Source organism: Lichenostomus cassidix, chromosome 3, assembly GCF_008360975.1.
Source record: "Lichenostomus cassidix isolate B80296 chromosome 3, HeHo_3.0, whole genome shotgun sequence".
NCBI classification, from domain to species: Eukaryota; Metazoa; Chordata; class Aves; order Passeriformes; family Meliphagidae; genus Lichenostomus; species Lichenostomus cassidix.
The window spans coordinates 54,534,350-54,560,824 of record NC_139483.1 but is presented as its reverse complement, the minus strand read 5'-3'; the positions used below and the strand labels follow the sequence as shown (position 1 = coordinate 54,560,824).

General features: G+C 38.3%; 1 protein-coding gene across 2 annotated transcripts in view; it reads right to left on the bottom strand.

Moving 5' to 3' along the window:
• Positions 1–26,475, bottom strand: part of SYNE1 (spectrin repeat containing nuclear envelope protein 1) — a 288,904-nt gene that overhangs the window by 26,860 nt on the left and 235,569 nt on the right. Inside the window, exons 119-131 of one of the 2 annotated variants that reach the window (XM_085055829.1) lie at positions 25,693–25,875; positions 24,541–24,687; positions 23,329–23,483; positions 22,875–23,022; positions 19,066–19,160; positions 17,839–18,073; positions 16,945–17,139; positions 14,990–15,115; positions 14,091–14,246; positions 11,914–12,072; positions 11,225–11,391; positions 4,177–4,339; positions 336–523 (exon numbers count right to left, since the gene is read on the bottom strand). In XM_085055829.1, coding sequence (XP_084911955.1) covers positions 336–523; positions 4,177–4,339; positions 11,225–11,391; positions 11,914–12,072; positions 14,091–14,246; positions 14,990–15,115; positions 16,945–17,139; positions 17,839–18,073; positions 19,066–19,160; positions 22,875–23,022; positions 23,329–23,483; positions 24,541–24,687; positions 25,693–25,875 — 2,117 coding nt within the window. Of the gene's footprint in view, positions 1–335; positions 524–4,176; positions 4,340–8,463; positions 8,618–11,224; positions 11,392–11,913; positions 12,073–14,090; positions 14,247–14,989; positions 15,116–16,944; positions 17,140–17,838; positions 18,074–19,065; positions 19,161–22,874; positions 23,023–23,328; positions 23,484–24,540; positions 24,688–25,692; positions 25,876–26,475 lie in introns of those variants that run through there. The other variant, XM_085055830.1, reaches the window with a different exon arrangement.

The window sequence follows — 26,475 nt, the reverse complement described above, 5'->3', positions numbered from 1 at the left end:
ATGTTTTCTAAATCTCTTGGAGTTGCTGCTATCATCTAAGCTTCCTCTAGTTTCTCTTTCATCACTGATTTGAAGCATGGGAAACAATATATTATTCTGTCAAAGGACTTTTGAGTGAAATTTGATGATTGTTATTTGTAATTTGTATAAAGCAACGCGCAACTCCAAATTGCATTTTTCTCGTAGAAGCACAGCAGCTATTGGCTTCTACTCAGTGTAGGATCTTTTCCTGACCCCTACACTCTTTTATTAGTAGTGCAACCATATAATACACATCAGATCCTGTATTTCTGCCTGTGGACAGAAATATGAATTTGTAGGCATTTTAAACTTACTTAAGTCGCCTTTCCATTGACATTGCACAAATATTCCTCCACCTTCTGTCCAGATTGCGTGTAGCCTGCTGGATAGAGTCACACTCTGCTTCTGTGGCACAAGCATCACAGTCATGAAGAAGCACCTCACACAGATTGAGAACAGATGCCACGCCAGTGCTGTGTTTCTCTATGTCTTTCTGAAGTTCCTGCAGGCAAAGAAGTAAGTTCTTAAGAGAAACTGTGAAACACGCATACATGCAAATGTATTTATCTCTACCTATTAAAAAAAAGAAAAAGGCTTGCAAACAGAAGAAAAACATCCAATAAAGTCCAATTAGGAGTGTGCATCTGCGCAGGTGGTGATACAATGTTATCAATGAGGCCAGGAGAACCTGGCAGCATGCACAGCTCTCCCAGGCACCAGGAACACCAAACCATTACCTGGGACAAACTGCCAGAGCTCTGCATGCTCAGCTGAGCATCTTCCACACACATTTAATCAACATCACCAACAAATGGTAGAATTATTCTCAGCCCTCTCCCATTATCACAGAGAATGTAAAGCAGAAGTTAGTAGAAGTGTGCCAAGAAAATATGTTTCCATCCACTGCAAGGGCTTGGTGGAGAGACCTTTTGTGAGCCTACTCTTCCCTGGGTGAGATAGCTGCAAAGAGGCATATTTGACATGGAAAGTGGCAGCAGCACATGTTGAACAGGCCACGTGCAGGAGATTTCTCTTCCTTAAAGTTTCTGCTTCTATAGCATTTTCATTGGAAATGGAAAATTCCAGACACTTAAAGAAAATGCACTCACATTGTTTTAGCACTTACTATATGTGATCAGTATTATTTTTCCTGTAGGTTTCTTGGTTCCAATGGCTTCTTCTACACTTATGATAACCGAAGGAATACTTCAGCTTCAGTTTTGAACTCCAGATTCAATTTAAGACAAACCACAAAAGTAATTGGCTGTTACTGTTGGATCAGTACAATGGAAAGAAACTCTGCTTGACTTTTGTCTGCATTTGCAATGAATCACCAGACTATTAAATGGAAAAATCAGTATGGACAATAACAAAGCCAAGAGAACCTAATAGCGGCAAAGAAATACTAATGTAACAGAAAGTGCTATGCTGCATCTAGAATACTAGGTTCAATTCTGATTCAGATGAAGAAAGGTACCAGGAGGACAATTAGAGGTGTTGAGGCTTGTTTAGGAGAACAAGAACGCGGCAGCTTCAGGATGAGTAGAGATAAACTGCTCTTTATAATTTTGCTATTGAAGTAAACTATGAAATGCAAAGGGAAATACAGTGCCAACATACTGTGTCTATACACATTTAAGGTCTAACAAGAGGAACTTTTATTACAGTTAGCAACATGATCTGAAAATGTCTTCCAGAAGGAAATGAGATCTAAACGTTGAATGTAAATATCTCAGGAATTTTGAAATAGAGTAAGTTTGACCTATATCAATCGTTTGTTTTGGTTTGTAATAACTGAAGTTTCATTTAGTGAAGTAAGCTATTTCATCTTCTCATCTATGAAACAGAAAATTATTTTGTAAACATCTACTTGAGAACATCAAGTGGAAAATCACAATATTTTTTTTCTCAGCAATGGCCCTTTCACTTCACTTGCCTGGAAAATACTTTAATCGTGATGTCAAAGTGCTTATTCTTCTTTCTATCTGCCCTGAAATATTAGAGAAGGGTGGATACTATAATAAGATGTAATAATTTATGAAACACACACTCCAGACAGCTATGAAACTTGAGGTTAAGTAAGTTCAGGTAACATAATCTCCTTTCTAGTATTTTGGAGTAAAGCAGTAGTAAGCACTGTGGGTCCTCAGCATTCCTACAAATTAAACTTTTTTTATTAACCTGCAGAACATTTACACAAGCAATGTCTAGATTATTTCTTCTCCATAGCCTGATATTTATTTCCCACATTTTAAAATTTTCTATGTTTATTAGAGAACATTAAGCCTTTGGGTTAGTTAACAAAAGAGCATCACTTTTATGCACTGCTGTCACCCATACACAACCTTTTTTTTTTAACTTTATTTGCCCAGAAGCAAACATCATTTTTTCACATTTCAAGTGGTAGCAGATTAAGAAAATAAACAAACAAGTAATCCTCTAAATGGAGTTCCTTACCCTAGGGAAATACTGCATTGAAGTTACCCTACCTTCCCCGGGATATCCAGATTCAATTGTATTTTTAATTTCACTAGAGATCAGCAATCTGCAAAGCTGATGCTTGGCTGAAGTAGATGCTGAGAAGTAGATAATGGAGTTTCATAAATGGAATTTGTCCCTCCTCTTTCACAACATAATGTTTTTATCCTAATTTAGCATATGAACAACTGGGAAGATAACATGACCTCAATGGAAGACCAAAGATGGAAAAGAACACAAGGTCACCAACAGAAGAGACAGGGAACAAAACACTTGAGAAGGTAGCCTTCTGAGGTATGGTAGGTATTGATACATCCTCCAAATAATAAAAATCCTGGTTGCCATACATTGAAGCTGGGTGCGTTTTTAAAAGTATTATTATAACCATGTCTTGTTATCACATCAAATCATCACCAAGTTTCCACACATGGCATCCTCCCATGGTAAGATTCACCTCTATTTCTCCCCTTTGGAGTTCAAATTAAAGCACTCTCACTTCTACAGAATGTCACCTCATGCTGTCACCACAAGGAAACAGTGGAAAGCAGAGATATATACAGTCTATGTGCCCAAAATAAGTCCCATAAGGAGTCCTTGCAACAAACTATGGCATGTCTGCATAGGATTTCAGGTAAGTAATCTCAACTATCTACTTTGTTGATTGCAATGTTTAGCCCTTCCCAGCATTTTATTGTCTCAGAAACATCATTCATTAGTGATGCTTGTGTGTTATAAATTATCCCTATGTAAATTCCACATAAAATATTAATAAGTAATTCTGAACAGCCATGTAGCCAATCAGTCAAGGAGCTGGTAAAAACTGTCTCAGAATTCTTGGCTCTCAGTTCCACACTCAGCTTGAAGGAGCAAAATGCCCATTTGTACTCTTCATAAATTACCCACAAAATACCCTGTCTTTCCTCTTCCCACGCATTTCTTTCTCCTCTGGAGAAAAGACACAGGAAAGCATCTAACTCATCCCCAGTGGGCACCAGAAAGGTATTTTTGCCAATAAATAACTAGCAGGAACACAAGGGACAACAGTTCTCTCCAGCCATGTGCTTCTAGGTAAAACTGCACTAGGCAGTGAAGTGGAACAGGAAGGAAAAAGTATCGTAAATCATCTTAGAAGTAACATTAGTTTCAATGCCAAAAAGTGGTTGACTTCACATTTCTCAACATATTTTAATCTAGCACTGCATAAAGGCTTCGCGTAGTATAAACCAACCAGTTTTAACTTCACATTTATAGCTCATGCATCTTTACGTGCAAAGTGACTCTCAAACAAGCTGCAAAATAAAACTGAGTTAGAAAGGTTGCTAAAAAGAGTAATTTTCAAGCATTTGCAAAATTTGCAAGGTCTAATAGATGTCAGTTTTGCCTCTGGGAGCAGACAATTCAAACAAACAAAAACCACAAGCCCCAAAGGAAAACAACTGCAATAACTCGTTCAGGTTACATCTCTTGGTGCCTTACCTTTCTTGGAAATGCCAATCAGCTCCTGGTGGATTCGATGTCAAGGCCAGCAGAAGGCTCTATAAGTGACACAGTAAGTACCACTAGCCTTGATATTTAAATGTTTTGCCTCATGCCCTCTCAGCTGAACTGGGTATGGGCAGCCCAAGGACACTCTAAGTTGGTTGTCCCCATGTCACTGTTACATGTATTGTATTTTACCTGCTGTTCATTTAGCTTCCTTTGTATCTCCTCAGAGTCACAAGTTTCATAGACAATAGGTTTGGACAGCTCTGACTCAATGTGGGCAAGCCAAGACCTCAGGCTGCTCATGTTTTTATCCAGCTGCTGCACTGCAACAAGGGTCTCCTTCAACTTCTTTACCCTGTGAAGGAAAAGAAATGGCAGTGTAAGCACACCCCGAAAAAAAATTTTCACAGCATGTGTTTCAGGAAGTTTTCAGAGAAACTTCACTTAGATGGCAAGTTCTGCTGTAAAGTCTTCCTTTATTATGAAACAGAAGTATATTATATGTGCATATAGTCCTGCTTTCATAGCTGCTGGTTAAGAAAAATCGAGTGCTTACTAACGACACACAACATTTTCAAAGCTTCTGTACCTTTATCAGTTGACTTTAACACTTGTTACGAAAAGTTTTCTGTTTTCTTTTTTTTTCTTTTTAAACAAACTCACACACATCAACCTCCCCAAACAATCTAAGTAACTTGGTTGTGTATTTGACTAATAGACGACAACTGCTCCTCTTAGAGGACAAATAACTTACCTGTGTACTGATGGGGGAGTGCACTGAGTGAACAGGCCTTTTTCACCCCCACGAAAACAATGAACTACATATCAGAGAAGATTTGGGTTGCAATGAGCAGGGACATCTTCAACTGCTTCAGGTTGTCGAGATCCCCATCCAGCCTGACCTTGAAGATTGCTAGGGATGGGGCACCATCTGGGCAGCCTGGTCCAGGGTAAAGACTTGTCCTTGAATAAGTAAGTTTTAGAGCAAGAAATCCAGCTGAGAACTTAATGAGAATTCCTGAATCCCAAGTGCTGCTTTAAATTGGTGTTACTGGACTACTTCCGGTTTAAACAGATGAAACCGGAATGGAACTGCGTGGTAATTTCTAACTAGTATTTTTCTTGGAATCCTGACCTTGGAAGACTAATGACCAGGAAAAACATTTAATAAGATTTTTGTTTGTGTTTGTTTATTTTTTAATCAAGAGACCATTAAGCTTAGAGAGTGAATAAATTCAACTAAACTTTCATCCTATCTCAGTAATTTTTCCTTCAGTCTGTTTGAACTGCAAAATTGTCTGCCAGTAATTCTCTCCTTCCTATCCCCATGCTACATAACATACATTATTAGTGGATTTTGAATTTTTTTATAAGCTCTTTTTCCCTGTTTGTGTAGTACCAAAAGTAATCTTGAGTTATGTTCCTTTTTATGCTCCTATTGCTCTTCTACTGAAGTGTTTCAGTATCAGAAAGTTTTAAAAGATGAATGCAGATGGGAATAGACTGACTAAATTGGGTTGAAATATACAAGATTGCCAGAACAGTTAAACAAACAAAATGCCACCTGAATATCCTGTAATTCAAAATAAGCAATTCAGATTTTATTCCACTATACTAACCAGCAAATTTATCAGATGTTTCCATATTGAAAGCAGCAGTTGCAGCTGACCATTAAGAGAATTGCAGAGATATTAATGTCATCTTAAAAAAAGAAAAGTTAAATCTTTCCAATTTTCGTCTCTTTATAGTCCTCCCTTTAGCTCACAGATGGTTAAACTGTGGTTCTTTATTGCTAAAAACCTTTGAACAGTTCAAAAGCAGCTTCCTTTGCCAGAGTCTCATGAAGAAAAGCTGTAGGGTTTTGATCTGAAAAATCCCCACCTGGTAACTGGAAAAAAATCTGAGTAACCTGAAAATCTGTCTATGATCAGACTGAAGTCAATGCAATTATGCTGAAAGCCTGCCTCAGTCCCCATCATCAGGCTGTCTCAAAACACAGCTATGTATTTAGGCTTAGGGAGACAGTGGGAGAACACTCATTGTCTGAGGGCACCATCTCCTTGTCACCAGTGGTTCTCCATACAGTGTTTTGTGGGTTTGAACCAACTGAAACTCGGTCACAGGGTGACCAAGAAGGTTGGTTATCACCCTTCACATCCAGCTTTTCAATCTCTGACGTTACTTAAAAGGAGTGAAATCCTGCCCATTTTCTGCTAATATTTTCAAGGCTCAATGCCACTGATCCTTTGCAGGCCTGCTGGAGTGGGAAAGGGAACAATGAGTCATGTCAGCCCTGTGGAGAAGCAATGTCACTTGATCATCTGCAAGACCAAACTGTGGACCAGGATTTTTTTTGTTTGCAATTATGTGGTTCACTAATCTTTGTGCTGGATTTCATTTACATTTTGCCTGCAACAACTGACAAAGGGTCCATTACTCAGAAAGTGCCCTCTGCCTCAGGAAAACTGCGCAGGAGTACATCCCAGCCAGAACATAAAAAAAGTCTGGGCCAACTACTACTATTTTCAGTCACATGATCTATGTCACTCCAGAGAGAAAAAGTAAAACAATGTGACACACTAAAAGAACACTCCAACCAAACACAAACCCTACAACTTCCTTCCTGTCCCCCCACTACATCTACTCTTAACTGGTTTTTTTGGGGGGTTTTTTGTACTGAGTTTAACATAACAGGTTCCTTACTCATGGTACAAATAGAAACAAATAAACAAGTGCTTATTTGAGTCTGCAGGGATTATGTTTTTTTTTGACTGAACTGCAGTACACTGTTGTGCCTCCAGCTACTCTGAGAACATATCCACAATCAAATAATAGATGCAACCCATCATGTTTAAAAGTCTTCCTTCTCAATTTCAGCAAGCAAGGTTACCTATGCTCTAAAAGCTTTGCTGAAGAGAAAAAGGCCAAATTCTAAATCAAGTATGTGGGATCCCTAGCCAAGTGTAATTCTGACTTTTTGAGATTTCACTGGTAAGATTATATTCAAAATGTTAATTATTCCAATAATAATTTCATGCTTTAGTTGCAGCACTAGGCAGCACAGTAACAGCACATGTTACTGTGAAAGACTTGAGGTAACTCCTCTCCTTGATAACAAAAATTCTGCACTGAAATCAAAGGGTCAGAACCATTACACAGTTGGTTTAAAGGTTCTTCTCCATAAAATGCACACCCCAGTCTTGTTACATTTTACAAATACTTAAGACCCTCACAAAGGAAAATACTGCAGAATTCAGTTGTTTTACTGATGAAAAATCATCTAAAAATTTGAATGGGCTTATGATAATTATGTTTGCATGTTCCAATAAATGTGCCTGAATTTCCCCAAGAAAGCAGTAACTTTAGACTGTCTATTACTAATGTCTATTATTCTACATTAAGCAAAGTCAGTGGGAGAACAACTTGGAGCTAAAATGAAGCACAGATACATTTAATTCAACTAGACCTAAAGTAGACAGCCTTAGATTCCACTTAAATCTAAATGGGAACAACCCTGTAAGTACAGAAAAATGCATCATATAGGAGTCATAGCTACCGCATTAGTCATTTAGACAGCTGCTTACTAATATTAAACTTAAAAAGCAACATGAAAACTCTCAGTAAAAGCATGTTAGCTAAGTCTGAACAGTAGGCAGAAGAAAGCAGTAAAGGTGATTTAAAAAAAATCTACTTGGAAAGAAAGACAAAGTTTTAATAAACACTTTGAAACAGCGAAAAATCTTGCACTATTAAAATCAGTTTTGAAAACATCCGTTTAAAAATAATCTTTTTATTACTAAAAAAGAAATTGTTTTCTAAAGTACAGTACTACTGTGTAGCAGGATACCAGTAAAGCAAGTTATATTTACTTCTCCAATCAGTTTGCTCTTTCAAAGACTGATTTTCTAGAATTCTGAACAACAGCCAGATTTCCAGAAAAGATAATGTGAACAGGGAAAAAGAGAAGCTGAATCAAAAGCCCAAGATGATGTAGCTAAGTTCAAGTATTACATGCAGTAACAAAACAGTTGTTAATATGAACAGGACAGACAGGCTTTGATAAGTCTGAAATACCTTCTTTACAGCTTCTTTCCTTCTCTGCCTTTTGTTTGTAGTCATGCTCCTTTGATGACACAAACAGCAAGCAGACAGATACAGTCTGTTTTTTCTCATGTGTGTACATGCTCTTGTATTTAAAAACAGCAGTAAAATCAGTCCACAGTTTCTCTCAGACAGCTAAGAGATTTTACTAGTTCTAAGTCTCCAGCATTATCAAAAAATTATTCTGGGATCCCAAAGCACTAGCTGTAAAACAAAGTATGCTGTTACCAATGTCAACTGTTTTTAAGCTGAGCAGAAAACAATAATTTCTAGCTATAGTAGTGATTTCTACATATCAATATTTCAGTTAGTTTCCCAGCAAGCCAAGACTTTGGAAAGAATAGTATCAATCAAAAGCAAACAAAAATAGATGCCTGCCTTGTGATATCACAGTTACAGTCTGGGAGGTCTGAATCCACACTGCTGTCGTCCGCCATCCTCACAGCACGCAAGTCTTCCGCCACAACCATGAAATTTTCCAGTATTAAAAAGAAGAACTTCAACTCCCAAAGCCTGCAAACACTGTTCTTTTGGTGGGGGGGAGGAAAAGGGAGACTCTTTGCTGGGGAGTACTGTACAGAAAATGTTTCACACCAAACAAATGTTACCAGCCGTAGCTTGATAACATGACACTGGATGGTGACAAGTGGTCATGTTTCTAAATAAAACCTGCATTCATCGACATGTGCCAGATTTGACCTCCAGGAATGTGGACTGTGAGTAGTAGGGGAAAGGATGAAAACACATACAAAGCCTTCTTTGCAAAGCCTGAGCAGTTGCAGCAATAGCACTGTTTCCTGGCTGTAAACAACAGCAACTTCTTTTTCATGAGGTTGACGTATCAGAAGAATTCATCTGGAAGGATGAAAAGGTTCTAGAAGGGAAGAAACGGAAGTGTCTGATGCAGAGACACCACTACCTCTGCAGCTGTCACTTCTGTAGCGACAGACCTCCTCTGAAGGGAGGGGCAATTTAAAGAAATGGGTAAGGGAACAGAATGTGACAAAGAAAGATGCTTTTACAAGTGACTGGAGAAGTTTCACCACACAGTAAAAAATCAACAGGTAAAGGTTCAGACTGGACATGTATTACCGTAATGTGTTACTAAAGCATTTTCACACAGCACTTTCTATTAGCTCACAGCTGCAGGAAACAAACCACTAAGAAAAATGCTTGAGGCAAGGGATTGCTGTAGCACTGTAGAAAAGTCTGCAGGCTCTAATTATTTATACTGTCAGGCATCCAGAACATGAAAAGATGTATTTTATTCTCAATACCAGGACAACTAATCTACATTTACTAGCTGTACACTGACAAAATCATGTTTTATGATACATTCCAAACTCCAAAATATCATACCAGGAACACATGCCAATATGTACGAACATATTCTAAAGGGCCTCTGGAGCCTTCTAAAAATTATCTTAGGGGATGCCAACCCTTTTGTCCACCGGTAATTAGACATCAATACAAGCATTTGGTACATACATTAATCAACAGCTTGGTTGATTTCCAGCCTTAATGATTTCCAGCCTAAAATAAGCTGAACTACCAAAATTTTCACAGCCTAGCATCAAACCTTTCCACAATTTATTTTCAAACTTCAGCGAACTTTGCAGAGCTTCTTTCAATTCAGTGAGAAATGGTATGGAAAGGGTTTAATTGTTAAAGGGAAATGTGTTTAATTGCACACAATAGTGTTGAGCATGCCAGCTGAGATGGATAAATTGAAATTATCTGGAAATAAATATATATTTTACATACATTAGTGTAGAACTAGGACTTGACATTTCATGATAACAGAATGAGAAGGTTTAAGTGTGTAATATTGTTCTTATGCCTCCCCACTCAAGAATGATGTAGAATCCTAAACCCTCATCTGTCCCTAGGGTGGAGACTAATCTCTAATACCAAATAGACAAGACAGGTATTTTACAGATGTGTTTCGCAGTTTCTGAATGTGATTCCTTTTTGCTAGAAACTTCAGGAAGGTATTATTTGAACATTTCCCTCAGTAAGCATTTCAAAAGAGGAAAATATAAATATATCAAATATACTTTAAGTTCAACAACTGGTGATGTATCACATCCTCTGAAACCAAGCAGGCTCCATGACTGTAATGCAACACTTCCTGACTTAATTGTTCTGTAAGAAATATATGGTGTTCATTACTTTAAAATGAACTACTATTAAAGGAGCTGGAGCCACTGGAATGCTTCTGCTTACAAAAAATTTACTGCTCCCATGCTAGCAGATTTCAGAGCAAGAATGCAGTAAAACCATATTAAAAAAGAACAGACAAAAAAGATGATGAAACTAAACAAACCCTTTTGCTGCTAACAGTACTAAAGTATTACCAATGCATATGTCCTTATATCAAAGAAAAGTGAATTATAAAGTATATGAGCTATTTATCCAATTTATGAAGTACAAAACTGTTAGAAAATTATTGTTGGTAATGGAAAAAAGGCTGTAGCACAGCTCATCAGGAAGTGTTGAAACAAATAAATCAGTTTCTTTACGTATCAGACAACAATCCTGTATTTCTTTAAGTTCTGAAAATTGCAATTATACTTTTGACCTTTAATAAAAAGAGTCTTTAAGTCCAGTGTGCTTACATCTACCACAGTTACTCTTCTCCATCAGTGAAAAAAATTATCTGGCAGAAAACTTAAGACTTAGTTTTGGACCCGCTCTTCTTGAAATCCAGAACTACAAAGGGATTGTTTTGATTCCTCTGACAAGAAATTTTTAGAAAAACTACATTTGCATCCAGTTTTAAGCACCATGTAAAGTAAGATGGTACTAGAGCAAGGCTCACTAAATCTGATAGCAACTGATCTTATATTCTAGAAACATGGAACTATTAAGGTTGGAAAAGAGCTTTAAGATCAAGTCCAAGTGTTAACCAACCACCATCACCATATTATTCTAGCACACAAAATTTTTAAATGATTTTTCTTGAAGAAATTATGTCCTGTACCATAAACAGGAAGGTGAATTTCACAGAAATGTGTTGATGGTTAAGAATAAAGTTATTTCAGAATTTATGATGAAAAGGCAGAAAATAAAGGATTTTAAATGCATGACATCCAGCTTAATAATTTAGAAAAACTTAGAAACAAAACAACTGTCTTACCTGGCTGCAATAAGATCTAGAAGATGCTGCCACCTGTCATTGATCTTGCCAAGTTTGTACTCAATCTCTGATGCCTTACTCTCATGGCTAGCTTTAGCAAGTCTCTCCCCCATTTGCTGAAGCTGGATTTTGTTCTTCTGGGCTACAGCAATTTCCTCTTGATAATCCTAGACAGTAAAGAGCAATCAGAAGACAGGATACTTATTCTAAATATACTCTGCTCTACACTGCTGAAGGAATGATGCAAAAATACAAGTAAATGTGGTTTTTTTAGTTGATTGGTATGGTGCAGTGATGACCTCTTACATATTTCATGGATAAACACAACTACCAGAAGAATGAAAAGAACACCCAATACAACCCAAAACACAATGAATGCCTTCTATAAATTGTCTGCTATAGTTTAACTCATCAAAGGCAATTATGATTGGACACTTAGTAAAGCATTCAGATGCCACTGACTTTGCATTCACTTAATTTTCTGGTATTCTGAGAGGTCATATCTCAAGAAAGAGAGGAAAATGCTGCACAATGAGAGAACACAAACACCAGAACACATCAGGATAAGGATAAGGTAAGGTAAGGTAAGGTAAGGTATCAGGATAAGGTAAGGTAAGGTAAAACCTGAATTTCTGCAAATTCACAAACAAGTAAATAGTTAAAGAACAGTATGTAAGTGTACACTATACCTTTTTAAGTTTCTCAATCATTTCTTCTATGAGGATGTCACCATTTTGAGACACCTTACTTTCCATTTGCGTCAGCCATTCACAGAGCTCCTTGTTCTTCTCGCTGAAGACAGCCCACTCATTCAGTCTCTCACTAACTTGTTGTCGACGCAAGGAGACCTTAAACCATTTGCAAAGAGTAAATGAAACAAACGTAGTAAATGCATTTAAGACATGCTTAACACACTTTGTGCCTCAATGTGCGTTCCCCTTGCCTTGAAACATTGTTGCTACCACTTACTTGCCATTAAAACAAACTGGAGTTGTACAGCAAAAATTTGTGTGACTGCCTGTAAGTTGAGGGGTAAGCGCTGATCTCAGATTTCCTGCTAGCCACATCCTATGCACAGAGAGAGGCACCCAAGCGTTAAGCCCAGTAGTCTCTCAATATCTTGTTTCATAATGTCTCTAACCTGAATTTTTCATTAGAAGATGAAAATTGTATTTTCTTACAATTCTTGCTCACTTACAAAATTTTATAAAATGTGTTAGTTTACTTTTTTAGTCTAGGTGATTAAATGAAAAAGAAAATTAACAATGCTTCACCAAAGCAAAAAGACCCAAACCAGATACAGACATAGTGTGGGCCAAACTCCAAAAGTCTGTGTTATTTATGCACGAGCACATGAGTACAAAGCTAAATCCAAGATACAGTGTATTTTGTAAAAGCAATTTTTGTGAAAGTAATTTTTTACCTGCGTCCAAATATACTCATTTCATAGATGACTATTCCCTGTGTATAGGCATGACACCTTGAGAGATTCAAAAGGACTGAAGTGTTGTGCCCTGACAGGAAAGAATAGGCAGGGCACATCAAACAAACAAGTGCTGAAGTTAACACAGAAGGAAGAAAAACATTGCTGTGTTTAAGAAATAGCTGTATCTGTGGTACCATCTCACTGCAAACAGTAACAGACCAAGATGGACATTGAAATCAAAATAGCAGCACAGGTTGAGCAGCAAAGTCATCTCTCCAGTTTCAGACATTGGTACAACTACTTACTTCCTCCCCATTGTGATCTGGGTTATTTCTGACTTTATATCACACTTTCTGCTGAAAAGATGAAGACTGCATCTGCTCTTTCACAAATGAAAGTATGAACTTTTTAAGCACTGTGTTAGGTTTAACAGGGGCATACACGTGATCTTGCATTTCCTTTTTGAGGTTCTAAACTTGATGAAAGCTTTCCGGAAATAAGCAGCAGATGAACAAAGGGTTGTACAAGGTTACATCCTGAAATACTCAGCATGCTCAAAACTAAGATAAAACTTCTTTATTTGGCTCCTTCTTTTACCATATACATGGAGTGACTATATTGTAATTTAGATGTGTCTGCATTGATTCATTCAAATGCAACTAACTCATGACAAGTTTTGTGCTGGTAACTGTGAAGCATTTTTTTCTACTTCAGGGGTGTTTTTGAAGCCTTCACAGTAGTTTACATGAGGTAACTATTTCAAGTTAGCACCAGCATATCTGGACTGCCATCTTTACTGAACAACATCAGGATACTCTGAAATCATCAGGAATCTCTAGTGAAATGACATCAGGATAATCTGAAAAGCTGGGTAAAGAAGACTCCACTACCTGGAGGGCAAAACAGAGGCCAGAAGGACACTAATAGTGTGATGCACCTGAAAAAATAAACCAGTACTCCCAGCTCATTTTGCAGTCAAGGAAATCTCCCTCAGACTAAAAGAAATGCAGATAACAATGTCTGAAGAAGGAGAAGCTATCAGCAGAACTGAAGGTACAATAGGGAAATTTTGAGTGGGGAGGAACATCCTTTCAAAACACAGGTGTTCCACCAAAGCAAAGTAAAACTGTATTATTTCTGTGTTTTTTCCCAGCCAGCAGCGCTAAGTCCCACAGCTCATACTGTGACTTTTTTGTTAATTTTTCAAGGCTGTTTAAATATGACCCTACAGACATTATAAAGTTCAAGAGATCTAGAAACTCTAGCAGTAACTAAAGGAGTATTTCAATTAATAATTCTCCTGACCCAGAAAGAATTCACTTTTGAATTTACGTGGGTCTACATGAATCTCTTCTAAAAGCTGCCAATTTGATTCAGTTTTTCTCCCAGCACTTTTGTACCCTGTGTACTGCTTCCATCAGTGCTCAGTACTACACTTGCCTGGTGGCACAGCTCCTCCCACTGCCTGTGCAGGAGCTCTATTCGCTCACTGAGGATTGAGGTATCATCTGCGCTGATAGACACAGACAGTGTCTTCTTCAGCAGCGAGAGGTGTGCAAGGTCATCTGTCCAGCCTTCAACAGCGTTCTCTAACTCCTTAAAAGAACACAAGGAAAAAGGACCAGCTTGAGAGCATGTTGATGAAACAGACAAGAAGTGTTACTCCACTGATTTGAAGTCATATCTGAGCAGACCCACCATGTCAAGCAGACTGTTTCAGACCCATTTCAAAGATAAAGAAAACATCAACCCCATATGTACCAATATTTTCAGAGTTATGATGGTATTAACTCCCCAGTACAGAATGATACATCAGCCTTGTAACAAGAATTAAATCTTAATTTAAGATACTATTCAACTCTCCAAAGTTCAAAGGTATCTGGGAAGTTCAAGAACTGGTTTGGACTTCTCTATAGTGAAAATATTTTCAAGTTGTAATCCACTTATAAAATGCAAATAATATAGCCTAAAAGTGCTGTCTGAAATCCCCCATGGTCACTTCACCTCAAATAAAAAGCACAAACCAGAAGTTTAGACACTGTGAGTTTAAATTTGAGGTTAGAATTTCCATAATAAAAACACACCAATATACAGCCTTTCTACAGCATTTTTCAGACTCTGTTCTGGTATCGCTTTGATCAGATCTATGTTAACTCTGCAGAATTTGCACTGGGGTGAGACCCCTCTCGTATTATGCTGTCTATATGTTACATGGATAGTTTCTTGTCATGGAGATTGCTGCCTGGTTTGCACAGTAATATGAAACCAATTAACAATGGAAGAGGTTACTGCACAAAGGCAGGCAAAGATGAGACAACAACAGAGAAGAAGTGCTTTACCTTGCAACGAATCTGCTCTGCATGCAACTCATCATGGTGATCTGGCAGTGGCTGAGAAAGCTTTTTTTTGAATGATCTTAGCTTCTCCAGGGAGTCTCCTATGCCCTTTTCACATTTTTCCCAGTCCTGAAAGCAGAATGTTTGTTAGACTTCAGTTCTGATCTGTGTTATACTTATGTCACTTGATTTGCCTAAAAATAACATGCCCTGAAATCTCCTTCTAGATAATACTCCAAGTCTCAGAGCTTGAGTCATGTGTAGAACTGTGTCAAATTTTTTGTGTGTAGGTCTCTGTTAGAAGAAATACACAAGGTCTTCTGTTATTAAAATGCTGTCTAGATCCAACTACATCCTTTCAGGAAAGTCTCTCCCTGACAAAATTAATTTTCCACTTCCTTTCCTGAATGCCTTTATTAAACACACCACTATTCTTTGACAAGGGCTTCATTCAGGTGCATTAATCTCTAGGAAAAAAAAAAAGTGGTTGGGAAAACTGCAAACTCAGGGCAGGTTGATGTACCTGTAGTATCTTCTTTAAATCAGGATTCTAGCAGATACATCCAGCTTTGGTGTTTGTATTCTTTCCAGAATTTTTAATGTTTCCAATGCAATCAAACCTTGACAAGTGACAGTATGGTTTTACCTGCCTCACCTGCTTGTTAAAGCCTTACGTTAAGAGAGAAAGATGTTTAATAAGCCAGTCAGCCTACAAAGAATGCCAGTTGTGTGATACCAGAAAATACAGGACTAGTACTGAAACTTGCATTGATTGAAAATTATTCTCTTTCAAGATATTCTCCTTCTACCACTGCCTTTGTATTTCTCTCCTTCCTTTTTTTCCCAGTCTATGCCAGTATTTCATGATCATCTTGATGAAGAATTACCCTGATTAAATAATATGACGTTGCGTGACAATAGTCTGTGATGTTTGTAACACTCTTCCCCTGGCTCTAGCATGTGGTCCCTCTCATAGGAGAGAATGCTCCATGAACTTCTCCATGAGTTCTTCACAGGCTGCAGTTCTTCACAAACTGCTCCAGAGAGGGTCCCTTCCATGGATTCCTCTCAAACCCTAAGGAACAGACTGCTCCAACAAGGGGCCGGCACAGGGTCAGAAGTCCTACCAGCAAAACTGCTCTAGTGTGGGCTTTCCATGGGGTCACAGCTTCCTCTGGGCATCCACCCACGATGTAGCTCGCTTGCTCTGGTCCTCCATGGGCTGCAGGTGGATCTCTGCTCCCCTACAGACCTCCACCCACAGGTGGATATCTGCTCCAGCACAGACCTCCATGTCACTACCCTGAGCTGCAGGGTAATCTCTGCTCGAGCTCCTGGAGCACCTCCTTCCCTCCTTCACTGACCTTGTTGTCTGCAAAGCGGCTGCTCACATTTTCTCACTCCTCTCTCTGGATGCAATTGCTCCTGCACAGTAATTTTAAAATTTTTTTCCTCTTCTTAACTGTGTTATCCCAGAGGCACTACCACCATCACTGCTGGGCTCAGCCTTGGCCAGCAGTGGGTCCATCATGCAGCCAGCTGGCACTGGCTCCATCAGACACAGGGGAAACTTCTGGCAGCTTCTCACAGAAGTCATCCCTGCAGCTTCCCCCTAGAAAAAACTTCACCACTCAAACCCAATAAAAATATGTATAAAAATTAACCAAAATTGTGCAATTTAAAATAAATTTTTGCTCTATTTTGAAAGTAAGAGTAGTATGGATATACTTTATCAGACCTATTCTGGAAGTATCAATTAAAATGTATCAACTGACATGCAAGCCTGTTGGCAAGTATTACCACTCCTAGTTTCAGACGTGGTGAAGGGAAATTGTTAGTTCATGTACTGTACATGTAGTTTCTGTATTTGTTTGTCCATTGAAAATGCTTTCCTTCACCAGGGTTCACAGTGAGAAACCACAAACTTACTGAAGAATTACAGAAGAAATTGCACTTACTTTTAGCAGCAAAGCAAGCTCTTTCCTTTGTTGCTCCAGCTGAGTGCTAACTAACTTCCAGCGCTCCTGGATTTCAGTAAGCTCTGCCTGCAGGAATGCCTCAGCTCCACTGTCAGCAAAGAGCAGCAGCTGCTTCCCAGCTTCCACAGTGAGGATGTAACTCCCTTGCTGCCTTAAGAGAACTTTTTCTTTAAGCTGAAAATATTAAGAGTTTTTTGTCAGCTTTGTCTTTTTAATTACAATTAGCTATTCAGTAATTCATTCTCAAGGCCATACTTTAATTGGCTGTATACCCTGTCTTAAGCATGAGCTATGGCCCAAATGCTTTACCCTAATGTTTTCACAATCATTTACTGCTGCAGACCTTTAGAAAATTTCTCCAAGGATATAAAGACATGAAAGACTTCTTTCTTCCCATTAGTGTCAGTATCTCAATAGTTTTTAAAGAGTTCCTCTAGAGCCTGTTATCCTTATAAGGATTATTGTTATTATATCCATCTTCCACATAAAAAGCTTGAAGACACCAAGCTGCTTGCTAGATACTGTTAACATCACATGAAAATGGACACTCATGGAATCCTTGTTATCTAGTATACATTCCTCAGACAGGTCACTACTATTTTTTCAAGACCATTTCAGTGTGAGACTGGCTGAAAGCAAAAACAGAAGCAAGCCAAGCTTGAGAGTGAGGGCCCAGTAAGTTCTCTATTACATGCTCTTCACGACCTCCAACTTTGCTTCCATCACGCTACTGCTTCCAGCATTATGCCAGTTCCAAAGAACTCACAGAGAAGATAGGCTAAATATAAGACATTTTAGAGAATGTTTTAAATGCTGAAGACTGTAAAAAAGGCAGGGATTTTATCCTTTTTTCTTCAAATGCACTGGACATACCTGCACTTCATCCAGCAGTGCTCTTGCTTGCTGCAATGGGATAGGAACTCTGCCCAGCTCAGTCACTGGCTGACAGGACATCTCCAGCAGCCACTTGCGCAGCTTATCTGCCATCTCCCTGTAGCGCTGCCACTGCTGAATCCGGCTGTCAATGATCCCCCTCATCTGCTGGGCCCGGCGAATCACTCCTTGCCACTGATTACTCAGGAGAGTCAGATTCAGATTGAATTCATCCCTTTTGGAAATAGATAAATAAGAAAGATGCAGAGTAACCTTCATACTTCGATATATTTGCTTAATGGAATAAGGGAAGGGAAAAGGAAGTTGTCTGTCTGTCGGTTACAAAACACAAAGAGAAAAGCACTGAAGTGTCAGGAAGGCTGACTGAGGGTAAGAACTTCACGCTTCACATACTGGGAGAATTAAAGGGATCCAATTATTGAGACCTTAAAAATCACAAACCCTTAATGCAGAAAACTCTACCTTCTTCCCAGAAATAAACAAAGAAAACCCACAGGTTTTGCTAGTTTGGATTAGTCAAATTCAGAGTAAATCATGGAGACTTCACAATTCACCCCCCAGATTTACTCCTGAGTTCAAAGCAAGCGTAAGATACACACAGCATTAACAAAACTTTCACATTCCAATAAACAGCTCATCTTAGAACCACGATAACCTTAAAAAAGTCAATACATATGCGCAAGTGTGAAGCCACTGGTGTTCCACATACTTTCATTCATTTGATCACAAGTGTTTAAAATAAAATCCCAGGCAACAATGAATTCTAATTCCATCCCATTAAGGCTGCAGGTGTTCTTAAAGGGCAGTAGGGAATCCTCTTGGCAGAGGCAAATCCCAGGTGGCATAAATCAAGTGTAACCCACTAAATGTGTCACTGCAGGCTCCTTTGGTGACAGTGACATTTTGAAAATACATTGAAATAGATATATATGTAACATGCTTCATAATCCAAGACAAACCTTTGTCAGGGAAGGAGCCTCGGAAGGTTGTTGTATTCCCAAATGCATTCACATACTCCATAGCATTCTAAAGAACATTGTCTTAAGATCTAGCTAATTAAATGCTTAACCAAAGCAACAGTAGCTTCCACTTCAGAAGCGCATGATCTGAACATTGCCATCTGCTACCTTCTCCGTTTGAAAGTCTCCCACTAGTCTAAGTATTACTTCACATAACCAGCAGCAGCAACAATACAGTAATGTCTACCTGTCATCCACCTGTCCTTGTTCTAGGAGGTGCTGCCCATCAGAGATAATTGAATGCAAAATCTGCTGGCGGCTGAACATCTCTGCCTGGAATAGCTGTTGTACAGGAGACAAGGATGTTAAAACAAGATATTACATTTTAATTCTGTCTGTATGCACTGACAAAAACGAATTTTCATGTATTTAAGTCAGATAATTTCAATTTTGTCATGACCTTAACAGAAACACATTGAAAACTCTCACTTTAGACTTACTTGCTGCTTCTAGTAATTATTATTAGTTTCTTGAGACCAATATTATAAAGCTAAATTATATCAACAGGAGCTAGGTTTTATGTTTCTGAGTACAGTTGTGTGATTGACATTATAATTTACAACAAAATCCAGATAGGGTGTTTTTTGCTTGGACAGAAATGGCAATTTTTATTTTTTGACACATTCAAGAATCTTATAATACTTTGCTTTGTTACACAGACCATGTGTGATAGCATTATATAAACTTTTAATATACTTTTACATTGCCAATAGAACTCTAAAAGAAATAGACAGCTATGTATAGCAGCTAGAAACAAATTTTCCACTTCCAAGTTTTCATATTTATTTTCCAATTTTCCCCACAGGCCTAATAAACTTCCGTAGTACTTTTAAAACTCCCTTATTACGTGTTCCTTAAGACAAAAAATTACCTGGGTACTACTTAAGGAAACATAACTCAAGTGTATATACTACTCAAATTTATTTTTAAAAACACCTTTTATTTTAATAATGGACCACATCTCTATATAAGATTCTTCAGGAATAATTTTATTTTCATGAAGGTACACTCAGGCATCACTGGACCCACTCTATGATGTTCAGAAGATTTACAGAGAGATTCAAAGAAAAAGTATACTGGTATGAAGCTTAAGATTTTTTTTCTTTAGTTAAAGATGGTATTTGCAGTTGATAGAAGTTTACCCTTGCCTGAACTAAGAGCCACTATTCTCCAAGTCTAGACCACTCCTGTTATATGGCTTCCCACCAGCTCAAATTGTGATTGTACCAATCCCTGCATCTGCAGCTGCCAGCAAAACATCCACTGGCATCTGCACATTTAAATCCCTCAAGCACATGGTGTGTAGTTTCTATGAGATGCAGTAATTTTTTCAAAATGAGATTTTGCCACTCTGAATGACTGAGTTAACTCCGAAAATACTACTCAGGCCATAAATTTTCCCATAGAAAGAAACAGTGTTGTCTGATTCCTTCACAGAAATATTTGATACTATTCTTTGAATACCGTGGCACTTATTAATGACTGAACTTGAATCAGAGGGAAACTGAATGCTATTATTGTCTCATGAATGAAGCCACGATAGTGTGGCACTGAGAATTTCAGACAGCTGAGCAAAAAGGCAGAATTTTTTACTTTCTGTCCCATCGATTTTTGTCAAGTTAGGGGGCATGAAGCACAGGCAGCAACAGCATCTACCAGCACTGTTGAAAGATCGAGACTAACAGAACACAACTGGCTGCAACTGGTTAAACAATTCCCCCCACCGCAAAAACCCAACCTTCCCAACACCCCCCCCAAAAAAAAACCTGAAAACAAAAAAACCCTAAAACCCAGCAAAGCAAATTCCTCCAAAAGGGACAACTTTAATACTTTTTTAGGAGGACAGGTGAAATAAAAACTTATCAAGCGTGAGGAACTCTGCGTAGAGTGATGTGCTCAAGCCCTACACAAAAGTAGAGATATTTCAGTCACCATCCACTTCTTTCCCTTACGTGCATTCTGTACATAAAACAGATACTCCATTACCTGGGACCACCTGTCACACAAATTTATTCTCATATATAGGTCCCCATGAATCACAGAAATAGGAATTCAAAGGAGGAGGAAAGGAAGGCAAGTGTTGAAAAACACAACACCAGCACGCTGGAAGAAAATGCAGTAATTGAGTTGGCAAGGAGCTTCCTCCCCCTTTTCCTGCCAGCACTTTCTCAAATGCTTGTCTCAGTGAATTCCCACTGCATGGGAATCCCAAGCACTGTCCCATGTACTGCAGAACTGTGCAAGAGTGATTACAAGATCATCCCGACAGACTGATGAAACGTCAGTGTTAGCACATGATGTCTGAAAAAGCTATCACCTACGCCTCGTAAACTTCACTGGGAATGTATTTCTAAATAAGGCCACTGAGGTGGTTGGGATCTTCTCTGGGTAAAAACCAGCAAAGTTATGAGTCACTGGAAAGCTGATAATAGAGCTGAAAGCATTTCAATATCCATTCTGGGAATTCAGGCGGAAACAGAGTATTTTCTCGTTATTTAAAAAAAAAAAACAAAGCAAAACTATGTGGAAATGCATCTCAAGAACTTGAGATTTGACCCTTCCAGTCAAAAGGAGTGGAAAGAAAATCCTTTGTCTATCAGGACAGTTCTTTGTCTATCAGGAAGCATTGCAAAGAACACTGTAATTAATACATTGTGATTATAAAAAAAGTCCAAAGTTGTAAGATTTAAAAAAAATGAAATCAGGTTACTTTTTTTTATGGTGAACTGTAGTATTAAGAAAACCAGGTATTAATTCTCTTAATTCTGAGATGACTTTACAGTTGCAAAAAAATGGGCTTAAACAGAGTGCCCAAGTAATGTTCATCTGCTCAGATCAAGGTTTCAGGAGAGAATTAAGCTAAGATCTTAAGACAAATGAATGCAAGAAGATTGTCCTCCCTTAAAAAAATTATAGCTATGACTAGACACAACAAGAGTAGGAAATTATCCATTTAGTAATGATTTCTGGACATTAAAATCTCAAAGACCTGAGATGTTTAAACTTGTCCAGTTTAACCTTGTCCAGTTAATGCTGGCAGCAATGAAAGGAAATGAAATGGATGACATTTGTGAAAGCAAAGGCAGTTTGATGCTGAAGAAAACGTATGCTAAAAATGGTTGTGAATTACTTTTTGCTATCAGACACTCATTCAAATGCTATGCTGTGAGATATAAGGCAAGAAAGGGGGAAGGACATAACTCTTCCTCTAATCTGGCCTGAGTCTAGGGGAAGGTCAGCTGAAAAGTTGTGGGAACTGAAACTACTGCGGCCACATGGGAGCTCTGGTATGAAAATTGACTTCTTTTACTTGATCTTTACCAGGATTCTTGGCAGTAACAATATGGGTGGAGAAAAAATGTGCACCACTTGACTTCACAGAAGAATCATAAACTCTGAATCTAGTAGTAGTAAAACCTCTGAATCAGTTTTTCCCTGAAGCAAAAGCTGTACTAGTTCTCGATTTGTTACAAACAGAGGAATGACTCCAGCATGCAGCAAAGACCAAATCAGTTTGTTCCCCAAGGAAACGTTACCAAATGGAGGCCCTATGGTAAATTATGTAACTCAGTATTTGACAGAAAACTTCTTTTAACATGCTCTTCAAATGCTAGATGCATTGATAAATTAGTAACAAATAAACAAAATCAGAATAGAGATTTTCTCCAGTTACGAGTGAAGACAAAGAGCCAAAGAGCATGAGAATTGTTAGGTTTTTATAGAAGTTTTGGTTTCCTTGGTACAAACCAACGTGAAGTAGACTAAACATAGGGCATACGCACAATGACCCATTACACACAAACACAGACACTCAAGTCCTCCTCCACGCTGGTTATTATTGACATAATTTCCTGCTTCTGTTTTTAAGTTATCCTCATATGGTGCACACAAATACAATTCAAGGCATGCTATTGTATAATTTAAAAATAAAGTGCATTCCTCCTATGTATAAATAGTATGTATTTTAGCTATGTATACATATACATGATTACTTGCCTCATGTTCCCTTTGTTGCTCTAAAAGCTCTTGATAGTTTCCTGAAACCTCTACTGCCAGCTTCTGCTCAGTCTGAACTAATAAATCCATCCAAGTCCCACATTTCTCCAAGAAGGTCTGCTGCTGCAGCAAGAAAGACTGCAGCTTACTGAAAGAAAGAGAGATGGATTTAGGTAATTCCAAATCAGATGGTAACATCTTTCCCAGTTAGCTGCCTCCTTCATTTTATTTAGTCAATACTTGGAAAAGTAGCAGTCCTACTCATTTCAAATTCTGTTAATTTGTGGCAAAACCAACATCTCAGCTCAAGGGCTTTGCTCTTTACTTATCAGTACATCAACAAAAAGGAACTCTGGTTAACAAAATATCTGAAACATTTTCTATATTCTGCAAAAGGTACACTTTCCAACTTGTAATCCAAGAAAACTGTAGAACAATCTTTATTTATCCCCACCTGAATCTCTCTGTAGTATGAGATGAGATCAGAGACCAATGTCTGTTCAGGTTCTGCATCCTTTTGATTTCTTTGTCATTCAGAGGAAGCCTGTAACCCAGCTCATTAAGACGGTCCAAATCTGGGGCCATGCTGCTGAACTTCAACATTTGACTCTGCAACAAACAATAAAAATGATAAGTGGGAAGTTCAGGAATTACATTATTATTGACTTTAAAATTATGAGCTAGCACTCAGTTAAATTTAGAACAGCTTTGGTTGCCACCAAGTGGTAAGCAATCTCTACACCAGGGCAAAACTGCCTTTCCAGTTTTCATCTTCTGGTCCCAGACAAGGAGAAAACTTGTGTTCATGTTTAAATGTGTGCAGAAAAGTATACTCAAATTGCACTGAAGTGTTTTGCTGAACTGGGGATTTACAGTGCAGAGCTGCAGAAGAAGGCTAGTGTTCGAAGCCATATCTTTATACTATCAAAATAAGTCAGACTTCTTCCTTGTTTCTTAGCCTGAATTCAATGGCAAATTCCCATTGAAATTATTTAACTTTTCATTTTTAGGTTTTTGTTTTGTAGTATAGAAAGACTCAATTCACTGCATAAGGAAAATGCTCTGCATTTAAGCATGTCCAAAGTGGAATTCTGTCTATAGTTAATCATGACAGAAAAATGATGGAAGATTAAAACAAGAAAAACAGCCTAGATGGCAAAGTTCAGCAACTTTCTGTATAGGCCTCTGAAATAAAGAGAGGGAAAAAAGTAGCCCCACAAAAGGAAAGTGTGCAAGACCTCAAATGGAGATCACACAGTACACAGTATGAATGTTTCTTCTGTAGATCAAGTTATGCAAAATGTATAAATTACTTCATACCTAAATGAGATACCACTGACACAGGAACTGAATAAATTCCAAAAAATTGTGAGAACAAAAGATGAAGGAAATCTCCAAAAACTGTTGACATTTCCATTCCCATTTTGATCTGTTGTTAATTTTATTCTCAACAGTTTTACTGTCCTTTTCATCTTTACTTAGGGACAAGGTAACAATCATTCCTTGACTGTCATCAAACTTCAAGTTCTCAGCCTTATTACACTTTTCCTGAGTGATGGTCCTTTACTACATATAGAAAGCATGTATGATATCTGTGCATACCCTGCACTACAAATAACCAGATTAACAGAAGAAAAATCCCAGCACTTCCTTCACTTCTAGTCACCTTAAGTTGCTCCATTCTGCTCTGTATTGTTGAGACATCAGATGAGTGACTGGGATCCTGTTCTTTCAATGTTTCTTCTGCTTCTGTTATCCATGTCTCAAGGACTTCCAGGTTCTTGGCAAAGGTTTGATAGTCCAGGACTCCAGCCTCGAATACAAAAGGATCCACAGGTTAGTAACTGCGGCTTCACACAGCCTCCTTATTGATATTACACTCCTGCTTATTCTCATTATAGACTTGCAAACAGTTGAACTGGCTAGGAGTAATTGTAACTGCTGCTTTGCCTGTGGAATTAGCCAGATTTTTTTTTAGGTTAGAAGAGGGTTTTTTATCATAGCAAAGGCAACATTTCAGCAAAGTGCATAAATATGTCCTTACCTTGAAACAGATAACCTTTTCTAACTTTCTCTCCTGAAAGTAACTCCTGTCTAATTTATTGCCAGCAGAGAGAACTAGTCACTCTTACTGCAATTTTAAATTAAAAACGTTTCTTTTGTTTTGTCTTCTCACAGTACAGTGATACTATAAGCATATCCCTGACACTGCTGGATTTCTTGGGTAAATCCTCTTTTCTCCCAAACAGAAGCTGCTACCTTTGTGGCTTTTTCAACTGAATTGTTTCCTATGGAATACACTCTTCCACTCCTTTTTTACTCTGTAGTCCTGGGTGACACAAGCAATTTGGCAACATCTACTAAACAGGCTTTCACACAAATGGTAGATGTCAGTCTGGTCACTGACATTAAGAGGAACTGCAAAAACCAATTCTACACAATATTCAGAATCTCTCATTTCTTTTACTGTTAAAGAAATAGGTGGAAGGAGTGGATGTCTTCAGGGGAGCAATACCTGTGGATCCAGTTGCTAGCACTATTGTTGTGTGCAGAAAGCATGACCACCTTGGCATTACAGACAGACGTTTTCCTGCATGAGGTTTGCTATCCTTTCCACAGAACTTGGACCTTCTTACAAAATCTCTATGCTGGACTTGAGCATATTTTTCTACTCTCAGCTTTAGCTTCCAGGGAATTCTAGGAAAGGCTGTTGAACAGACAACACTACCCTCTTTTCCTAGGCAGATTTAGCTAATTTATGCATTTTCATATACCACAGGATGATCACATTCAAGGACTGTAAACACTGTCTGCATACCTGAAGTGCAGCCTGTTGCTTGCGGAGAGCCTGTTCTAGGGCTGACAGACTCTGGTTCAGAGACAAATGCTCAGACTGTATGGCTGCTGCTGCTGAAGCCTCCACCTGGCTTTTTAGCTCCTCCCCCAGTTCCTCAAGAACAACCAGTGACTCCTGTGCTGTTTTCAAATCTGTGAGTACATCCTGTGGCAACACATTCAACATAGACATGAATAGTTAACCTGATGCTCTGGTGATGTCATCATCCCCTGATTTAAAGGAAGAGTGACATGACTGAACTTCACCACTCCATTAATTTATATTTACTACTGCATTTCAATATCAAAGTTTCCAGGTACATTCTGTACAACATGATGAACGCAAAAGATATGTCAAAGTACCTATGCAGAAGTAAACACAAAACAGACACTGCTCAGCTACTTTTGATTAAGGCTGAGTTACTGATGAGGCAATTGTTGAAAGAAACCTTTTGAATTTACTGACATGATGGTCCTAAGCAGTGGCAGCCCTTACTGCAAATTGATTCAGGTGTGGACCTCCCTTTTCTTCCTGCTATGATGTACCAGGAGAGCTGAAAAAATAACTTTTGCAAATGGCCTAATACAATGGTTAAAGAATGGGACATCAGGAAATAAATTATTTGAACTGAACAATTTGAATTGCCAGTCTACAGTACCTGACCATGGCAGCAAACGCTCCAAAATGTCACAAATGTGTTTATTTTTTTAAACACTAACTTGTTTATTTTTCTCATTGCAATTGGTTTTCTTACATTGAGACAAT